The 22587-nt window shown below is 39.6% G+C and overlaps 1 protein-coding gene across 2 annotated transcripts in view; it reads right to left on the reverse strand.

Moving 5' to 3' along the window:
* Positions 1-20771, reverse strand: part of slc4a3 (solute carrier family 4 member 3) — an 86541-nt gene extending 65770 nt beyond the window's left edge. For both annotated transcript variants that reach the window (XM_037538949.1, XM_017691594.2), the window contains exons 1-2: positions 20470-20771; positions 4941-5094 (exon numbers count right to left, since the gene is read on the reverse strand). In XM_037538949.1, the coding sequence (XP_037394846.1) occupies positions 4941-4994 (54 nt within the window). In that variant the 5' untranslated portion in view covers positions 4995-5094; positions 20470-20771. The remainder of the gene's footprint in view (positions 1-4940; positions 5095-20469) is intronic.
* Positions 20772-22587: the final 1816 nt, after the last annotated feature.

Raw genomic sequence — 22587 nt, forward strand, 5'->3', positions numbered from 1 at the left:
GTGAGTAAAATGGCTATTTTTGAACTACAATTTCTGGGTCTTTCATCAACACTGTAAAGAAATCCTTGTCATTACTGAACTTTTGTCACAAGTCTCCGTTATTTCACTGAACCTCTTAAACTGGGAGGCCTGAATCATCAAGTTATGGGCCCTTGGGCCCCAAACAAATGTTTGGTGGGTCCCTATCTGGCTACCTTTTTTGGGCAGTCTGTAGGAATACAGATTATGATAAACCCAACAACCAGTGCAACACTTCCCTGTGAAGCATGCATCCATTCTTAGCAAAATATTCTCCCCAATGAAGAAAGCATAAATTAAAATCAGACAGCTGAACTGTACATAAAGATGGACAAAAGCAACACACATAAAAACCTAAATCGTCAAGCAGTCCAGCTAAAGTATACTGCCACAGCAGGCATGGAAATGTTTGTTTTTCATTTATATCTTACCTCTGATGACATAGATGACTGCCAAAAAGAACAAATCAAATTTTTACAAAAGGTACAAAATGTAGATTAAATAAACAATGGGAGTGATTTATTGTGAAGCAATATATAAAGATGTTTTCCATTAATATTCAAATCGACAGTTCATGGTTTTTGTAATTGTAGGTGACCTTGTAAAATATGTTTTTTTTTCACATTAGACTTTAAAGTTTACCTGCGTCTGGTAAGGAGACTCAGCAGATACCATTTAATACAGTTTGGACTACAATAAATGTGAATTTAACATGTCATTTAATACATTTACACAGTCTAAGTAATTGTGCTAAGAATACAGAAGCTACTATTAAGTCTTTAGAAATATATAAATGTTATGTAAAAGAATTGCATAAATCCTACAAGTACTTCTAATGTAAAAGTTATTTAATTCATTCAGGTTTACTGAACATGATGGAGAAACAAATTCTAATACCATTTTTTACACTGGATTTATGTATTTACATTGAATGGAAAATTGATATGTAAAATCATATGTAAAAACTAAAATACATAAGTTTAACTTTTGGGCTTAAATATTTTTTTGAGTGTATATCTTTTGAACACCTGGAGCATCATATTCAAGTTACATTCAAACTAGCTAGCCGAAAGCTAAAAACCTGAAAGCTTGTGCAAGATAATAAAGGACTGTGCAATGGTTACTAAGCTGTGATTGGAAAAGAAAAAATTAACAGATGCTTAAGAAAGACAAGGAGAGCATCAGGATTATGATCAGTGTCCTAATAGCAAGCTGGCATCAAAAAAGTAGTACATCACATTGCAAAACCTACAGGATGTCTACACTGGCAATGTCAAGTGAGAACAAACCACAGACCTAGCAAAACATAGCTGCTTTACTGATAGAGCTGTCCAGCTGTGGGTTAGTTAATGTATTTTGTTTATACGTTTTATCACCACATTTAACATCAGCAGTCTAAATTACATAGCTAAAACAACATTATACTGCTGTGGTGGAGGGCAGCTTGGTTATGCTAACTATCTACTTAGCTAATCTAACTACCTAACACAAACCAAATGATATCTACCTCTAACATCCAGCACTCTGGATGTTTCTCTCCAAACTGTTCCCTTCTCCTACTCATGGAAGACTTTCTTCTACTACTCATGGAAGACTTTCTTCTCCTACTCATGGAAGACTTTCTTCTCCTACTCATGGAAAACTTTCTTCTCATCCATTTTAAGGTGGGACTGCAGAGTAACATGATGTGTCAAAAACAGAAACAAGCCATCCCTCAAAAATGGCACATCGCACTGCATCACGCTCTGCTGCCCACAACTGGTGTAGACAGCTTCATTGAATATAATGGAAATGTTTTGGTTTTGTTGCTCTCATTTGCATCGTTTGATAATAGGACACAGTGTTAGTTAATTTTTAACACTGTGCATTAGTAAAATTCCCAGTGCCCATTGGCTCAGGCCCCTGGGCACATGCCCATAAAACCCATTGGATGATCTCGAACTGACAAATGACATGCAGTCTGTGCAGTTAGTGTGATTAGCTACAGCCTTATAAAACTGAACTTCACATACGGATGCACTACATTCAGAAACACACATTATGGTCACATTCTGTGCTGTGTCTTCACATCTGACCCTCACAGAACTCAAGGATATACAAGTTTACACCACTGATATCTACAAACCGAAACAGCCCCATGCGTTCTGAGCCACCAGTGAGAAGCGTGCAAGGTGGACTATCCACAGCATGGTACCGTCTGCCCTGCTGTCTGCAGCCACACATCTGGCACTCCGCCAGCAGCGCTTCCCCCCATTCCCCCATCGTCACTCAGGAGACAGAAACTGCCCTAGCTCTAATTGGAGATATTTGAGTCACTCCACTTTATCAGCATGAATGCAGCCTCTCACTCACTCCCATGATGGGATGATTACATAGAGGCCTCTGAGTATCACTTAACCTGCCTGAGACGGACCAGAATGGTGGAAATATATAGGAGCCCAGTGAACACATACGTCTACTTTCCTTAATCAAGTTTGAGGCCAAACATACAGATAGCCTGATCCATTTTTGCTGTTATGTTTCTTTATTTTTTTAAATATAGCAATTCCAACAAATGTCCACACCACTGCTATGGTAACCACAGAGGCAAGAAAGAAAGCGTATACCTAAAACACAAAAAGAAAAAGATGGTTAACCCTTAAAAAGTACTAAATGTTGCTGGCAATAATAAACACATGGTGTAACTTGACATTATTATTATTTTTCTTTTATGTTTAATTGAAACAAGCATAAAGTGCATATTCTGAATTTCCAGTCGGCAATACATTTGTCTTGACATGTATAATTAAAGTGATAAGCCATCTCTTAACCGTAAAATCACTGTCATGCATGACCTCAAATGGCTTCTTTCTTTTAATAAAACAATGGCAAAATACAATATGATAAAATACACCAACATTCAAAAAATAACTGAATTAATTATTGATTATAATTATAACAAACATTTCTTCTGCACAGCAATGAACTTCTGATGTAGGCTATGAACACAATGGATTTCAACACATTAAAGCTGCACTATGTAAGATTTGGGCACTTGTAGACTTTTAAGATGGAAATGCATAATTGCATACAATATGCAGAAAAATCATTTGTAAAGTCAGCTTTGCTTGAGACCCCTTCCCTGACCAGATGAATCCAAGCGTGTTGAAAAAGTATTCAAAGAGAACTCAGTCAAAACTTGGTGTCTTCCATGTCTTCCAAGGATGTAAGTGAATTACTCTACCATACCATTGTCATCATATCTATCAGTGTAATGTTGATGTTGCATTTGAGACCTAAACATCATGCCACACCTGCTCTTTGAGACTGTGTGCATGATGTTCATACATAGACATATGCAGCACACTCACACCCTATTTTAGTGTGTTTTTCTCTTCTGATGACTTCTTTCAGCTTAAACAAAAAAAAAAATCATACTCAGTGCTGCTTTAAACACAATTCAAATGATGTGTGCAGTCACATGTGTATACTGAGTAAAACAGCTTTGAATGTGGATCAGCCTATCGGATTTTAAAACTAGGGATTTCCAGAGTATCAGGACAAATTCCAGATATTTTAATGTATAGGGTTTTCTGTCATATTAAGCCTGATCCTTTGTTTCTTTTTTGAGGTCTGTTTGCTGCATTGTTGAAGTTCCAGACATCATCCACACAACTTTCAGCAGTGAGGCACTGCAAAAGCAGCGTAGGTTTCTACAGTTTGGAGTTATTTTAGAGAAAAATACTGTAAAACCTCTAAAATCTGAAGTGCCATGTTTTGACTGTTTCCGCTAATCATGAGCGTGTAAAATATGTGTGCAGCTATTATTTGTATTACTGTATTCACCATATCATGGAAGCCTTGCTCTGACACATTGTGCTTCTTTGAAGTTAGCTTCCTATTGGCCAGCTTCCTGTTTAAATTTTCCTGTTCCACCTCCAATGGTGCAGCATTTATTATTACAGTGTCTGCCGCAATGTCACTACTGCACATTTAAAGGTGGAAAATTCAAACAAGAAGCTGGTGGATAGGAAACTGTCTTCAGCCTCAACTAAATGTCTTTATCTGAAAAAATTTAACAGCATTAACTAGCCTAAATCAACTTATCAGGGGGGTAAGTGGGGGCTCGATATTGTTGACAAAATGTTAGAATTTGAAATGAACATTCTTGTTCGAATTCAACCTTCAGTGGTTTTACATGGGAGCGTAAGAATGTAATGGTTGAAGATTACAACATTAAGGTAAGGGGTTTCAACACAACACAAAATGAACAACTGCCACGCATCTTTGCATGTAAACTATTAAATACTGTGTTTTTGAGAATCGAAATAGCATCACAAAACATAATATTTCAATATTTTAGTGTGTCAGTGTTTTCTTACTCCCTTAACCAGAACTATGTACTGAATTTCACATCTGTCACGGCTGGGTAGAAACAAATTGATTATTTCAAAAATGACTATTTCATGTAAGCAGTCCACAAAACAAACAAAAGCCATCTGTTCAGGATGCGTGCAAATCAAAAATGAAGCAATTTTATTGTAAATGGTAGCCAAATCAAGGGAACTTAATCAAATTGAATCACAATCAATATTAAGCACACATATGCCCAGTGCAGTATTCATTAGCAGTCTTGAATATCTAACCTAAATTATGTGGCTGTACTACCTATGGAAATACAACTATCAGAGTGGTACTGTCCAGTACACATTAAAGTTCTTCGATAGGTGTGAGAGGCAAAAAACTGGATCTGATTATTGTTCTGTTAACTTAGTAAAAGTTCAATGAACTTAAAATTTTAAGACGACCCGATTACAGTGTGTAGAATATAGATATCATTTCATCACATAACCACTCATTACTTGTAAGAATTACATATTCATGTAAGTAGTTATACTTACGTAGTGAATAACCTCACAATAATAACTATAGACATGTCTTACCTGATGCAGGTTGATCAACACATCTGTCTCGGGGGCATGGCCTCCTGTCGCCATGGGGACAGGGGGGGGCACAGCAGCAGGAGTTTGGGGGGGTCTGAGATCAGCCCTTCTCTTTGACGGTTGGGTTTCCAGTCAGCCTGTGGGGTGGCATAACCTGTGAAGAAACAAACACGCACACGGTGACTACAGCAGTCTCCTCTGCAGTTAAAGCCACCAACACAAATGATGCTGGGAGAAAGGGCACGTGGCTCAAACCACTATTGCAACACTGGGGCATTTTTTCAGACCAAACCAAAGTCATTATTTCTACTTTCTAACCCAAAGCAGAGGATATGACAGAGCAAGTCTCTGGCACACAGTCAGCTGCAAAACGCCAGCTGTGATCATAAGAAACTCATTAATTCCCACAGACTGTTCCAGTTCGGTTATATTCACATTGCCAGCTGTATTGCTCAATTCTGATTTTTGTTCAGATCAGAAATCACCACAGGGAAAAAGAGTCATGATTTGTATCTATAACACTGAGCGCACTTATTTATTCATCAATGGGATGAAATTTAAACTAGATATTGTTGTTGGTGACCATCAATATACTAAAAGGCTTTTCTTCTGTGAACACTGATGTAAATGTCACCATAGTGCTCCTGTGGTCTTAGAGTGCTATCAACAGTGTATTCTATATAGTGTTTTTAATACATGTGGTTGATTCATGGTACAACATGGTACACCTGGACTTCAGCCATGAGCATTCAGCGTCCGTGTCTCCAGAAAGATCAACATGGTTTGATGGCAAAAGGCAAATCAACCTCTTGACAGAATGTCCTGCTGTGATGTTTTGCCTGCACTGGTAGCATTGACAGAATATTCCACTGCTGTCTCACTGAAAAATATAGAACATCCCATTTGCAGTTGTCCATCTAAAGCTATAAGGTAAACCAGGGTGGGGAACTGGGGGCTGGAGTCCCACAGAGTTTGGTTGTTTCTCTGCTCTAACACAACAACTAAACCTTTCAATTAGCTGCTGAGTTGAATCAGATGTGTTTGAGCAGGAAAATCTGCAAACTGTACAAAGGACCTTCAGGACCAGAGTTCCCCACCCCTGATGTAAATACATCACAAAAAAAACAAACAAACAAAAAAACAGATCTGTATCACACTGGGGCAAATCAGATTTGTGAATATCTCCTTTAACAGAGCAAGGTAACTGATAGAAAGGAAGAATGCAGTGACTGTTTAAAGGTTTTTTTTAAAAACTATGTATTCTCATACAGCTGCCTTTCGTCAGTATGTTCCTCTGGAACACAGGCTACACCTGGGCAGATCCTGGGTGTCTGAGCGGAGGCCGCACCTGGAGGCAGGGGCTAATTTAGGGCTGAGTCCTGGACAAGAATAACAGCAATAGTCTGGCAGGCAAGCCATTGTCTCCCAGTATTATTCATCAGCTTAAAGGATTAAGATGACAGAACATGGGGCTAATCTAACATTGGTGAAACACAGACATGCACAACGTTTGATGACACACTCAGAGAAAGGTCAGTCCATGACAGAAGCTCGGCCTGCTGAACATCTGCTCACGTTTCCTGACCATCCAATTGGGTAACATTACGCACACATACACACCACCATCACACAATCTGTCATCAATGTGTGTATGTATTCACACTAGGGATGTCACAATACAACACATACTACACATACATGTTGTACTGCATCAAATTGTACCACAGCAGATCATATTGTATTGCTGTATCATGCCTTGTATGTTAGCTTGTGGCTTGCATTTTAGCTTGGAGCTTACACATTAGCTTGTGGCTAGGGTGTTAGATTGGGACATTATAAACCACCTATTTTTGTCAAATTGTGCACTTTTGTAATATCCAGTGCAAAATGGACATGTTGGTCATTCTTCGTTTTTGCTGCTTTAGAAGACAAGACAAATCAAGATACCACACTGCATCAAATCTAATGCATAATGTGAATAACTACATCCTTGACGTAAAGCTATTCACATAATCAAGCTGCTACGGTCATAATAAACCTTATAACTTTTGCTTTTATTAGCGATAGCATATCAGCTTCAGTGCCGGTCAAATATTAGTGGATCGTTCTAGAATGCATACCTGGACTAATAATTGGCCTGAAACACATTAGGAGCTGCAGCAGAAGTACTTTAAACATTTGAATGTGCACTTTTTTCATCAGATTTAACACATATTCCAATGCCGAATTTTATTTTGACAGCCCTGAAATCGGGCCAGAAATAGCACACGCTCACACTGTGTGATGTGATGATGTTTGTTGCGTATTGCTGTGAGGTAGTAGTGTTTAGATTGAGTACCATAGCCTACTTTTAGATGTGCATCTTAAGTGAAGTGATTCAATTAAATTAAATACTTTTAAAGATTAGTAGTTCCTAAAGAAATAATATCGGGTCAGTATTAGCATCCGCCGATACTGAAAAGTATCATCATCAGTATCATTATAAGAAAAGTAAGTCTAAGTGTTATAATTTAATATCTAGTCTTAATTGTATTACCACCATTTGAAAACCCTAGGTTGGAAAATTTCATGACAAATGGATCAAAACAAATGGCCCAAAATAATAACCTGCAGAAAGAAATCTGTTATATTAATGAATGTTAAAATTATTTTTTAAATATTTTTTAAACATTTTTTTTCCTTCTCCTATGAAGTTACCAGTTTAGGAAGGATTTTAATTTAATTTAACACAGTAACGATGTATTTGTGTATGTGTGTGTGTGTGTGTGTGTGTGTGTGTGTGTGTGTGTGTGTGTGTGTGTGTGTGTGTGTGTTTGTGTCACGGCTCTCAGTATGACAAGCAGTCCTGATGAGAGAGCTGCTGCTGGTGACTCATGTCTTGTTTCTGTTCTGTCTCTGTGGCAGCGACAGCAGAAAGCAAGACAGCCTTAAAGCAAACTAACTGCTGGAGCTCATTAAACCAATCACCAGTCATAAACAAAAGCCAGACAGTCCAGATGACAATCAATAGAATATATAAAGACTATTTTATAAAGTCTCATTTTTGAGGATTATTTTTATTAATGACCAACTACAGTGCTCTCGGTTAATCCAAAATGTTAATAAACCTCAAACATGAATGTTTAAGTAAAATAAAGTGAAGTTTTGGCTTTCTTAGGAGAATATCTATATGTGCACATTTATTGGGCAACTATAATGGTGCAGAATTATTATGCAGCTAAATGAAAAACACACATTATCTCACTTTATTTTCATCTGTTCAAGTGAGAATTATAAACAAACATTTCTGAGAAATAAAAAAAAAAAATCTGTGACCAATATAGCCATCCTTCTTTTCAATAACAGTGATAAGCCTTCCATTCATGGAGTCTGCCAGTTTCTTGATCTGTTGACGATCAACTTTTTGTGCAGCAGCAGCCACAGCCTCCCAGACCCTGTTCAGAGAGGTGTACTGTTTCCTTCACTGTAAGTCTCCCGTTTAAGAATTGCCCAAAAGTTCTCAGTTGGGTTCAGGTCAGGTGAGGAAGGGGGCCACGTCATAAGTTTTCCATCTTTAAGGCCTTTACTGGCGAGCCATGCAGAGGAGTACTTGGATGCATGTGATGGAGCATTGTCCTGCATAAAAATCAGTCTTTTTGAAAGATGCAGACTTGTTCCTGTACCACTGCTTAAAGAAAGTGTCTTCTAAAAACTGGCAGTAGGCTTGGGAGTTGATTTTGAGCCCATCTTCAACCTGAAAAGGTCCAACCAGCTCATCTTTAAGAATACCAGCCCACACCAGTACCCCACCGCCACCTTGCTGGCATCTGACTTGAAGTGGAGCTCTGTCCCGTTACTGATCCAGCCATGGGCCCGTCCATCTGGTCCGTCAAGAGTCACTCTCATTTAATCAGTCCATAAAACCTTTGAACAATCTGTCTTCAGATTCTTCTTGGACCAGTCTAGACACTTCAGCTTATGTGTCTTGTTCAGTGGTGGGTTTCAGCCTTCCTTACCTTGGCCATGTCTCTGAGCGCTGAACATCTTGTACTTCTTGATACTCCAGCTAGGTTGCAGTTCTGGAATATGACAGAACTGGAAGATAATGGGTTCTTGGTAGCTTCACGCTTGATTCTTCTCAAATCCTTGGCAGTTAATTTGCGTCTTTTTTTTCTCAGCACGTTTCTTGCGACTCTGTTGACTATTTGCAACAAAATGTTTGATGGTTCTGTGATCACGCCCCAATATCTTAGCAATTTCAAGAGTTCTGCATCCCTCTGAGAGACTTTTGGTAATTTTTAACTTTTCAGAGTCAGTTCAATCTCTTTTTTGGCCCATTTTGCCTAAAGAAAAAAGCTGCCTAATAATTTTGCACACCTTGATATAGGGTGTTGACCTCCTTAGGCCACACCCTCCCTCATTATACAGATACACATCACCTGCTATGCTTAAATCCATTAAGCATTCAAGTTTATCCAGCTTGGAGTTAGAAAAATTTATAATATTTATTTATAAAATTTATAAAAATTATAATATGGTCAAAATACTCACTTGCCTAATAATTGTGCACACAATGTGTATATATATATATATATATATATATATATACACACACACACACACACATATATATATACATATAGGCTATTCAGACTACTCTGGAAATGTCAGTGTTGGTACTGTGGAAACACACTCAGCACTTAGTGACTCTAGACTTTAGGCTGTAACACATTTATGTCAATAAGGGCAATGTAAACATTATAAATCGGTACCCAGCTTATTGGCCAATATTTAATTTTTAGACTATGTTGGAAAGATGGAATATAAAAATCTCAATACTTACAAGATTTTTTGAAATGCTAAAAAAACAGAAAGTAAGGCTGAAATTCTCTTTGACCTGGAAAACTGCACAAAACATGACATTTGATGTTTTAATTTCATTATTTCTGTATTATACTTATTCAGAAATTGATGCCTGCAAATCAGAGACAGGATCATTTATATCACTGTGTTACATCACTTTTAAAAACACTGAATAATTGTTTGGGGACTGAAGACAACAATGTATCCAGTTTTGAAATAGCATTTTTCGCCAAATTTTGCTCTTCAGTTACTAAGCCATGATGCTGTACCACATGCAGAATCTTCAACTTTACTTTGGTAACAATCCAAAGGATCCTTTTCTTCTTTGGTCCAAAAAGCACAATGTCCAGGGTCCTCTCTGTGTGGAGTTTGCATGTTCTCCCTGTGTCTGTGTGGGTTTCCTCCAGGTTCTCCGGTTTCCTACCACCGTCCAAAGACATGCAGTCAGGCCAATTGGACATGCTAAATTGCCCCTAGGTGTGAGTGACTGTCTGTGTCTGTCTGTCTGCCCTGCGATGGACTGGCGACCTGTCCAGGGTGTATCCTGCCTTCCGCCCGAAGACTGCTGGGATAGGCTCCAGCATCCCCCCCGCGACCCTGACGGAGAAGCGGCTTAGAAAATGGATGGATGGATGGATGGATGGATGGAACAATACAAAGGATCCTTTTCTTCTTTGGTCCAAAAAGCACAATGTCCATTATGTCCATCCGATGCAAATCAGTCCATTTCAGATGAGCTTGAGCCCAGAGAAGTCAGTGGCATTTTTGTACATTGTTGACATATTGCTTCCACCATAAATAGCACAGTCTTAACTTGGACTTGTGCACTGTAGGGACAAACACTGTTTGTTTACAACGGTCAGAGTATTCCCAAGCCTAGGTTGTGATCCACATATGCATACTGTTTAAAACAGTGCCATCTAAGGGGATCAAAGGTCACAGGCATTTATTAATGGTATTCATCCTTGCCCCCAATACAGATATTTCTCCAGGTTCCCTGAATCTTTTGAAGAGGGTGAAATACCTAAAATGCTTACAACGCCCCACTGAGGAACGCCATTTTTGATGTGCTTGATTTTTCACTGATGCAATATTTTGGCAAAATAGCAAGCCTCCATCTTTGCTCATAAAGCCTTTCCTGGATGCTCCTTTTATGCCCAAGAATGATTGCCTCAACTGTTTAAGATGCTTCTGAACATTTCACAGCATACCTAGTCTTATCATGGCCCTGTCCCAATTTTAGGAACACATTAAAGGCATCAATTTAAGAATGAGTGTATTTTTACAAATAATAATTAAGTGCACAAAGTAAAACATGAAAAAAATATTTTTGCACTGTTTTTGTTAAAATACAGCTGAGGATGGACTTACAAATCACAGGCCTTCTGTTATTTTATTTGCATTTAACATGCTGTCTCAACTTTTGTGGAACTGATGTTTGTAATTCATTTTTCAAACACAGCATTGAATTTATAAATAAAAATAATCCAGTTATATGAAATGATTCATTAGCAACTGTCATTTCTGCATTTCAAACCTGCTTTGCATCTCCCTTCAGCTCTGGATCTTCTCTTTTCAGGCTTTCACTCATCTCTCAATGCCGCCAGCAAACACACACAGCAGGGATACCGTCTAGCAAGCATATTTATAGGCCAGGCTATTCTTTCAAATGATTCATTCGCTTTCTGCAATTAACCCAAGTGGAAAACTGCTATTAATGTACCAGTGTGTGCACAAGGCATCTTGGGAGCACTTAATAAACCCAATGTTACCAAGAGCAGAAAGATCTCACTGGTACTTGCCTGGGAAAGCAACAGGTGCCTCCCATCCATGTAAACATGCCGAGGATTCTGATCTGTAATTACCCAGGACAGCAAGAGAGAGCAAGACACCCAAAAAAAGGCTGAGAACTTTCCTGGATGCCCCCGACTATCCCACTATCGTTTCCAAGATAATGTGTACTCTTCTGCTTGAAGCCCTCAGGCAACTCCTCAGCCTCCAGCCACTAAGACATCAACAACTGCTCAAGCTTGACTGCCACTGAATTAAAAGTAGAGGTACAGCTACGGCTGTTTCCTGTATACGACGGGCGCTTGAATTTCACTTCCTCTTTCCTCCACTGAAGCATTGGAGAGCTACGAATGATTTATGAGACATGACAGCATGAGTTCCCGCCACAGAGCTGAGTGTGGAGACTGGCTAAAGCTATGCAAAATCACATGATGTGAATGACAGACCCAAAACAGAACTGTGGGCTCTGTGCAATAAATAACACTCACAAAAAGACAAAAACAGGACTGAACATCAACGAAACTTCGTTCTATAACTTAAAAACATGTCAATCATCTTCAGTTTAACATTCAGTCAAGACTTATTAATAAGACTTATTATTGAGTAATCACTACTGAAACTAATATTTATGTTTTGTAGTTATGAGAAATTGAAGTGTGGGCCCAAATACAATCTATTAAGGTTAAATTTGACCTATAATTGAGCTATTTTTATTTTGTTAGTTCATGTCCCTGCTCATGTTAAGCATGATCTATAATATCACTTGACCCTTTAAACCTTTTAATGTCCACACAACTACTTTGCATTTTAATCTCCACCTTTGAAGCCACACCATGTAAGATTTGGATATATAAAGACCTTTCTGGTCTAATTGTTTCTGTCTAATTGTGTGGCATATATGGATTAATCTCATGATCAAAGTGTAAGGAAACGGATCATGCCACCAGCTGCTAACAGTGGGGGACAGCAACAGCAGCGAGGTGCTATTAGCCTGGGAAACTACAGTTAGTAGAAGCCCACAGGCTAATCAGCGACAACCAGGCACACCTGTAGACCTCTACATTTAAGGGCTTGGAGCACTCAGTGTCACATCTTTGTAGAGAGGTGACTGGTAAGGTATTTAGCATGTCTGTCTATGAATGAAAAGGAAAGGAAGACGTGAGCCAAAAAAGGGAAACTGCATTGAATCAAATGGAAAAGTACATCTTTAAGAAAATGTAAATGCTTCATAATACAGAAAAAGTACAACAGCTCCCAAAAAGAAAAGAAAAAAAAGGCCTACAAAGGAAAAGAAAAGGTTAATCAGTTTGAAAACAATTGAAAAAAGAAAATTAGTGTTACAAACTAATCAGATCTTCCTCTCGTATCTATAGAGGAAGTGCCTTGTTTTTTGATTTACTTAATTTTGAGTCCTGCCATGTCTCCTTTGTTTGTCCTTTCCTGGCATTTTGCATTTTAAGTCTCCTGACAGTAACACGTCACCTCACCCCAAAGGTGTACAACTATTACATACAGTAATTACTTACAAAAATCAATTACATAATGTTCAAATATATTCAATATACAGTCTATAAAATAATATGCCATTCATTCGTTTAAAACCCCTTTTCACAGGTTTTCTCTCTGTGCTTGGTTCTGGCCCTTTGCCATACTGTTACAGAGAGTATTCAAAGAGAACTCCGTCAAAAATTGGTGAATGAGGTCTTCAGAGGATGCAAGTGAATTATCTACTAGCATCATCTCTGATTCAACAAATCTGTGATCCACTTGCCAATCCCAATTCTGAATGTGTGTACACTCGCTGGTTAAAAAAACTCATTTTCTTTGTGTGTAATCTTCCATCAAACTGCAAAAATTTTAGCCCTCCTCTAAAACACTTAAAAATGACTGATTCTCCAGTTGAGGGGTTAGCATGTTATCATGGCAATACATACATTCATTATTACCTGGCCTACTCTGGGGCCTCTAGTAGAGTAAATGCACATGTGCACTATGTTCAAAGCTTATCCCTGCATTCGTACACAAACAGGAGTAGCTGCACAGACCAGCGGTCACCGAAAATATATTCATTAATGTCCTTGTGAATGTGAATGCCTAGGAAACATGCCAGATACTTCCTTTAGAGCTCACATATCACGTTAAGGTCCATTTGAAATCATCTGCCATGTACGCATTAGCCACAGAGGGTTTTTTTCCCCAGCCTGATAGGTCAATTGTTTGTACTAATGGCTTCTTAACACCAACAATTAGGCCGTGAAAGCAAAGACAGATTCAGGTAATGGTTTTAAATGATCCCCCCGTGGCCATGGAATTCCTCTGCCAACAGCCTTTCAAAAATGCTATAGCGTCCACCTCTAAACGTCCTTGATAATCCATTCTATTTTCAGACGTGATGCCATGAACTTAGTCAGAAGGACAGCTTAGTTATGGTAGTGGCTGATGCTAGGCCACATGCTTCTTGCAGTCTAGGGAAAGCACAATGAGAAGGTGCCTGGACTACAGAGAAGAATCTGCCCGTTAGCCTGACTCTAGCTGGCCATTGTTTCAGCATTCCACTACCTCTCCGTAATGCAGAGAGCTGGGGTTATCTAAATAAAGCTCATCCACAGGCTAACAGGCATGCCACCGTGTTCTAAATAAAGCTATTCGTCTCACTCAGCTCCAGAGCTCCAGGCATTATGTGTGGTTAATATAGCATGTGCTAAATTAATGAGTGGATGGCAGGTTAACCACACTATCTGTTCTATGCTCTGCTGACTTCCAGCATAAGAAGCAAGAAGAGTTTTGGGATGTATTACTCGCTTTTGTGTGATCTAACTCCAATGTGACCTGCCTTGTAGCACAGCCTAGGCCAAACAATTTCAACTCCTCAGATTTCTGACAGTTAAAAAGTTTTCCATCGCCAAAGGTCATCAAAGGCAAAGAAGTTGGATTCTTGCATTATCGTGACTTTTATCTCAGGCCTACCCAATATTTTAAGACAGTGGGTTAGAATCTTGTGAACAGTATCAAAAGCTGCATTAAGATCCAATATGACCAGAAGAAAAGGAATCTGTGCATTCAGATAAAAGACAACAGCTCCACAATAGATTGATCTAGTTAAATAGTTTGACATTACCTCCAGCAAACACTAAAGCTAATGCTTTGTATCTCCCACCAATCCTGCAGCCTCTCAATGGTACAAGTGTAATATTCACAGCTTGCAGAAGCCTCTGGGAGCCTCCTAACAGGTGTGATGACAGCACACATCCCCGATTACGGCACCTCCGTGTGCACTCAGGAGTCCTCCATCAGCTTAGAGGCAGCGGCAGATCATCCTGAGTGATGCATGGGTTAGCGCACTAGCACCTACTCCATCATGCAGTACCGGCACCAGCTGAGCACACTGACACTTCATCATCAGGGCCTTGACCTTGCACCTCTGCTTACGGCTTTCAGATAATGATAAACAGGAGAAGGACAGTATTGGCATTTCCGCTGCCTGACCCAGTTAAGACACTGGTCACAGAGTTCAAGCTAAAGGTGCACCTCGGCTCATGCCTAAGAGGAAGTAACGTGTGCTATATATAGTTTCTGCCTTAGAAACCACAGAAAAGCATTTGTTTATAAAACTATTCTACGTCCACTACATCAGCATGAGCACAGTGAGCCTCCCGCTTCACTGCATGAGCAGTTTTAACAGAACAGCATCTTTATTCCAGAGTTACTGTCGATTTGCTATACCATTTAAAAGCAATTACATTCTTTACACGCTTAGTAACACGAGGGATTACATTTACATTTGAGTTATGTTTGTAAACAAATGATAAGTATGGCAAAATTGTAAATGATTACACAACAATAAACCAACAAATTCAAATGATCTTATTTTCTATTTACAAGCACATGCTAATTTTAAGAGTGGGTGGGAAATATTTAATTATCATGATTATTACATCACAGTATGCTTTTCTGAGCATAAGATGGATACTGTTAGTCCTTAAAGAAGACTGAAAAATTGCATGTTTTCATTACAAAGAGAGAATAATTAACTCAGTTTATATGGATGTAGTGCATTGTAGCATATGAACCATTGCTTCCAAGGCCATCATTGCTATGTCCAGACCTACTATTACTAATAATAATAATTATAGCAATACACTTTCTTCCAGTAATTTTTAGATGGCTTTTAACTCTGGATCCGGAAGCAAAGAAAGTGTTGGTGTAAGCTGATAATTAATCTTTGTCAAATAAAAGAACATAACAGCAGCACAGTTCAGTAAACACTGTGGTCGTAGCATGACAGCACTTTACCTCAAAACCATAACCAGCAACTGTAATAAAGACCTTCAAATCTAATTCACCGAATTTACGAGTGTTTGTGGCTGCTTAGATTAGCCTGATTGTACAAGAGCTGAGACATGACTACTTTTTTCCCCCAAGCTGTTTTGGCCAATGCCTGGTCGAAGAAAAACATGCACTGGTATGATACTGGCCTAAATCACATTCAACCAGTGCAGGTAAACAGCATGTTTCTGCAACAATCTCACCTCTGTTAGGTACAATAAATGTGGAATTAATGTAAGACACCACGTCAACCAACAAGTTGAAAAGTTCAGTTAAGTTCATGTGTGGGAACACCAGGGTCTTGCTAGGGTTTGCATGAAATGAATAAATAAATTAACAATGTTTCTTACATTACTTTCTATCACTGGGAGATGTTACCACATGATTTGCATCTAACACACTCCTTATTTACAACTACAACCACGACTGAAAATATTGCACAGCTTAATTATTGCCCACCCCATTTGAAAGATTTCAAACATTCAGCAGAATTTCTGTTTGCCCTTGAGCTACAAGTGAGAAATAAGCGTTGACTGATGTTAGTTCTGTTTTCACTGATGATGGCTGCAACTTCTTGCATGGACATTTTCTGAACTGGTAACGTTAAACAATAACAAAACATGTCATGAATGCCCAGAGCGTGGAGGAAACACTAAAAGCACTTGTTATCTGAGGTACTGTAACCTGACCGTGCTGAAACAGGCACTCACTAACTCTAAATGTGTATAAGTGCTTTCAACATACTCTGCTCCACTCCTGCATCCTGCTGTCCGAACAATGCTCTGAATACATCCATAACATTTCCGTAATTGCCTAACACTGAAAACAAAGCCTAAGTGATCCTATTTCATTTACAGACATGAACAGGGATTCTTAAACAAGTCCTCACGTTACAAACTGAGAAAGGGGCCCTGCGGTGGTCTGCGCCACACGGTTTACATAAGAAGTAACTGATGCAATCGTTCGAGAGAACTGAGATCATTTTTAGCATTTTGTTTCTACCATTTCTTCTTCTGCACTTACGTCTGGCCTAAAAATTCCTACTCCTGGAGAAAACAGACAAATACACTGCCTGAACTGTGAGACCAGGTGGCGTATGCGGACTGCTGTGTTATAAGCAGACAGCTGGTGCTATGAAGCATTTATGACTCACAACTCAACGCCCTCGGGCTGCTGAAGTGACCTAGACAGACACTGTAGGAATCTACATTTTTATACACGCTATTTTAAAGACTAATACGTCTCAGGAAAGACAAAGATGAATCATAATGAAGTGCAAGACAACACTAAAATAACTGGAAAATGGCATAATAATTGAATTGTTATCAGGATCTAATGGGACCTGCCAAGTGTTTAGATCAGCGCTTAAGGCTGATGCAATTATGCATTCATTAACTAATTTATTTAATGACTCTTAGCATAAAGGACTTGAGGTTTGTAGATTTGGTATTATGGTTCTAGATGTGACCTTGTAAACTTTAAAAATACTCTAAAAGGAGTTCTTTGCAATCTGAAGAAGTCTGAAATAAAGCCTGAATTTGTGAATTTCTCTGTCCTTCCTCTACATTGCACTCACTAATAAGACATGTCCCCAAGGTTGTAATCAATACAGAATAAAAGCTCCCAAAGAGACGTCTGGAGAGTCATTTCTTGTTGGTATTATACTGCTGACTGACCATTAGTACGCAATTTCCATATGCCTATGCATCTAAAACACTGGTATTACCAATCAATATCAACCAATTGACATTGTCATTTTGTTTCCAATTCATATCAGTATGTGAATGAGCACAATACACTTTCATGTGTCAATAAAATATTGCAAATGCCAAACCCAAAGAAAAACACTGATGTACACATCTGCAATGCACTCTGGTGGGAATTTCACTGCTAGCTGTGTAATATTTCTGCTTCGGTGGCCATGGAGCTTTAACACAAACTAAATTCATGAATGGTGCCCTGTTGTATCGTTTTACTAGGAAAACTAATGATCAGCCATCCTGAGGGCACCAAGCCTCTGAAAAGCCTCTGGTACACACCACCGCTCAACAGTGTTTATATATAATTTTCCACTCACTTAACCTAAGCCTCACTGTCCTTATGTGTTGATGTATGGATCTATATTTAGGAAAATGTGTGGGTAGCAGAAACATCTGCAAAGGCCTCAGATGCCCAAAGAAGGCGGAGAAAATGTACATTACACACAGGAATAATACTGGAATAAAGAAGTAACAGAAGGTTATAATATGTAACTATTAACCATCACTGCAAGAAAAAAGGTGAACTGTAGTACTGGATTTGTCATCATTTAAAGGTGCGATGTTAATCCCAACATATGTGGTTTTTTGGGGGGGTTTTGTGTGTAATAATTCACAAAATGTAAAATTCAATATGATATAACATGGTGGTGTCTTGATACAGCAAAAATAAGGATTGGCTGAAAATCTGTCTTACACTATTGTAAACAAAGAAGTTCAATGGTTTGATGTGAAATGCTTGATGAGCCAGAATTGCTCACAATGGTGCTGATGGGAACCAGACATCCAAATGCCTCTAAAAGTCCAATGCCTCTAAAAGCCCCCTCACTGAAAGCTATTACATGAAATGCTACTAGATACACTGACTAGTGCCTAAGACATTTGCTTTACGATGGTTTTGATAAGTTTTTTTGGTTTTAACACATTTTTAACATTCATTTATGGTGGAGAGGTACATATAGGCACATGCATCGTTGGGTAAAGTAGCTGCATAGAAAACTGATTTACTACTGCATTACCATTAACATTACATATACAAACCTCATGAGACAATTTTAGGTTCAGGGGTCATTCTGGATAGTAAAGAAAATGGCTACATTAGTATGAAGATATTGCTATTACCCTATTACCACTACTGTATAGAAATCGGAGAAGGTAAGCGTCTCAATGAATGAATTATGCAGAAATTTAGAAAAAGTGGTGGAATTCCCTCTTTGGTGGCTGGCTCCTTAGATCTAGAATAAGCCTAAACCCAGACCAAAATTAATTTTGAATGGCACATAATGTAAATTAGCCAGACCTGTCATGCTCATTGTTTCATCATCAACAAATCAGTCTTTAGTCCAATATCAATCACAACTCTTCATAAGGTATAGGCTTATATATCGTCATTGTCCAAAGAAAAACAAGTATCTCCAAAACAGTAACTTTGTAGGAGAAGGCAAAAACATATGCATATTATAAATATATATATAGTATGTATGTATGTATGTATGTATATATGTATATTGTGTGTGTGTGTGTGTGTGTGTGTGTGTGTGTGTGTGTGTACCAATCAGGCATAACTTTGACCACAAACTTGTTTCTACACTCATTGTCCATTTTATCAGCACCACTTACTATATAGGTGCACTTTGTAGTTACAGACTGCAGTCCATCTGTTTCTCTGATACTTTGCTGTTGTTAGGACTAGACGACGACCAACACAAATGGATGAGCTATCATCTCTGACTTTACAAGTTGGACTGACAAGGTAGGAGTGTCTAATAGAGTGGACAGTGTTTAAAAACCCCAGCAGAGCTGCTGTTTCTGATCCACTCATACCAACACAACACGCACTAACCCACCACCACCACCACATCAGTGTTACTGCAGTGCTGAGAATGATCCACCACCCAAACAGTACCTGCTCTGTGAGGGTCCATGGAGGCCCTGACTGCTGAAGAACAGGGAAAAAGGGGGCTAACAAAGTATCAGAGAAACAGATGGACTACAGTCTGTAATTGTAGAACTACAAAGTGCACCTGTAGAGTAAGTGGAGCTGATAAAATGGACAATGAGCGTAGAAACAAGGAGGTGGTCATGTTAAGATCTGTGCGTGTGTGTCTATGTGTGTGTGTGTCACCTATAGTTGTGGAACAATGAATTGCTGCAGTTCCTACTGCTCAGAAAGACTGGAGTGCAAATCAGCACAAGACAATGCAAATCTGATTAAAATGGGACACTTTAGCTCAGGGATTTCATCACCTAAGAATGATGCCTTAACAATAGCCCACCTGGTCTAAAAATAACAAGAGGCGTTGGATTGTGTAGCCTAAGGCTGCTTGTGTGGCAATTCATGCTCACCATTTCATAAGAAAAACGCTTAAGTGCTCTGCGGTCGCTCTCAGCTGCTTGACGCTGCTTTAACCCTTCAGTGCAGAGGGAGGAAGGCGATGGCCTTTGTTGTGGCCACAGTGAAAGCTGAATCAGGAGAAATTCGGCTGCTCTGTGATCCAGCATGGAAAAACCTGCACGCATTAGCAAAAGCAAGGCTGTGCACAAATCGACGCGGCCGAGCCGGTCAGTGTCTCTCCTGCAGCTGCTGCACATGTCTTACCTGCTGGCGCTTCCACATGCATCACATATACTCCACCACAATGCAACCCGCGCCTTGCGCTTTGCTTAAGCAAGACGAAGCTTATCTGCACATAAAGGCTGAGCGAGAAGGGAGCGCCTCCGTGAGCAGGGAGCGCCTCCTCACTGCTCCCACAGCCGGCACCTCCTCGCGTGCAGCCTGCTGTGCGATGTGTGAGGCGCGTGCACCGGCCTACCTGTGCGTTTTCTTGGGGAGCTGCCTTGGCGGAACGAGTGCGCGAGGCAAGCGGTCAAGCAGCGACCATACTGAGAGCTGCTCTCCTTCCTCCTCTTCCTCCTCCGCCTCCTCCTTCTCCTCTTCTTCCTCCTCTCGGCAACTCGCGTGACGCCGAGGGTCGTCTTCCGCCTCGCGAGCAAGGGTGTGGGCTACTCCTCTTCCTTGGGGCAATAGATTTACAGTGGTGGCAAGTTCGAGTCTTCGAGTCAACGATTCCGTTCAGTGAATCGATTCATTCGAGCAGCCTGATTCAGTGAGTCATCTGATTCAGTCAGCCATCTAAATCAACCGATTCGTTGCCTTTTCCCGTTTGTATATTTATAGACGCTGTCATTAAATATGAATGCCAGTCTGTGTCAGAGTCACTTTAGATGTGTCCACTATGTTCCGGGGTATCCCTCAGATTCTATTCGGCTCACTCAGCTCTGGCTCCGCCTACCGCCCACCCACACCTGTCCATATAATGACCACCCAGCACCTGCTCCTGGTTCTACAGGGCTGCTATATGCAGACTTGTGGTTACCCTGAGAAAATGCTGTGGTTTTAAAGGAAGAAAGAGTGGTTTGATGGTAAATGCAGGAACCAAATGTCTTAAGAGTGTAATGCCTCTAAAAGCTCCCTGGCAGATGGATATTAAAGTGGTATACTTACACTGCCTGGTGCCAGAGGCCTTTGTTTGATGATACTTTTGAGAGTTTTGGTCTAAAACCTGTTTGTAAAATAGGGCATGGTAAGGCAAAATAGAAAAGTAATTTTTTTTCAGATTTACCGCTATTTTACCATCAACATGTTGGTTGGTTTACTGGTGGTTCTTGATAGAAATTGAATGTGTAAATGACATTAATGCTTGTATGTCAATTCTTGATTAGCACGGCACTAACTAGGTTTATGTCACATGGCGCCAGGTCGGAATGTTGGTGAATTTTTATGGGGACTAATAAATGAGCACAGTATCGGCACAATATCAGTATCAGTGCATCCCTAATGTAAACATACCATTCACTGTCTACACCATACAGTTCATATGTGAAAACTAATGTGCAAGAAGATCCTGTTTTGAATGAACTTAATTGTGATGTTATGAAAACCAACATGTTCGGCTCAGTAGTTCAGCTGTGCCTTGTTAGCCACACTGTAAAAAGTATAAGGACTGTTTTAGCCTGGACTGCTTTTTGAACAACAAGGCATACAATACAATATGGGGCAGCCAATCAGAACAGAGGTCGTTTACATAGATCGGTCTTAAAAGACCAGCCACAAAACAGCCTGTTTTACTCTAAGGGGTAAAAAGAAGGTTGCACTTACATCCATCCACCACTGGATCACCAGTGTTAAAGTAGACTTGGGGAAGCACTAAAACATACAGAGGACAATTTTTAAGAGTGCTACTGAATACCTTTCTTAGAAACAGCTATTGTGTGATAAGTGTGGGTGGACAGGGCAGAGCCGCAGAGGGATAATGCAGAAGATTGAAGCTTCCAAAGTGCAGTCTCCCCTTTGTCTAAATCCATAAAAGTCAGAATATCTATAAAAATGTTCTGTGAGCACACACTATTCTCATCAAATGTTCAGATTGTATTGACATGAACATTAACCTGCATGCCTGCACATCATTAACCCATATATAACTTGACCACGCCACTGGCTTAGAAGTTCAAGATGCTTGATGATCGAAACTCATAGGAGTGTCACGATTGCTACAAGTATTCACTGTGTGGACTTTGAACATTAAGCATGAGCTAAGGCTGTGTGTGGGTGACTCGCTTTCTAACAGAAAAATAATGAAGTTTGGGAGAACTTTAAAGGGAGGAACACGAAGAACATAGTAGGTTACTCCATAACTTGTTACATCTACAGCAGCATCACCAAAAAACAGCCTCTATTCTTCTTTCAAGGCTTTACACTAGATGTTGGATTATTGTTTGTGAGGATTTGATTGCATCCAGCCACAAGAGCATTAGTGAGGTTGGGTACTGATGATGGATGATTAGTTCTGGATCACATACTCCAGTCCAACTCATTCCAAAACTATTGGATGAAGCTCTATCACTACAGAGAACACAGATCCACTGTTCCA

This window comes from Pygocentrus nattereri, chromosome 6 (assembly GCF_015220715.1).
Source record: "Pygocentrus nattereri isolate fPygNat1 chromosome 6, fPygNat1.pri, whole genome shotgun sequence".
Classification (NCBI taxonomy): domain Eukaryota; kingdom Metazoa; phylum Chordata; class Actinopteri; order Characiformes; family Serrasalmidae; genus Pygocentrus; species Pygocentrus nattereri.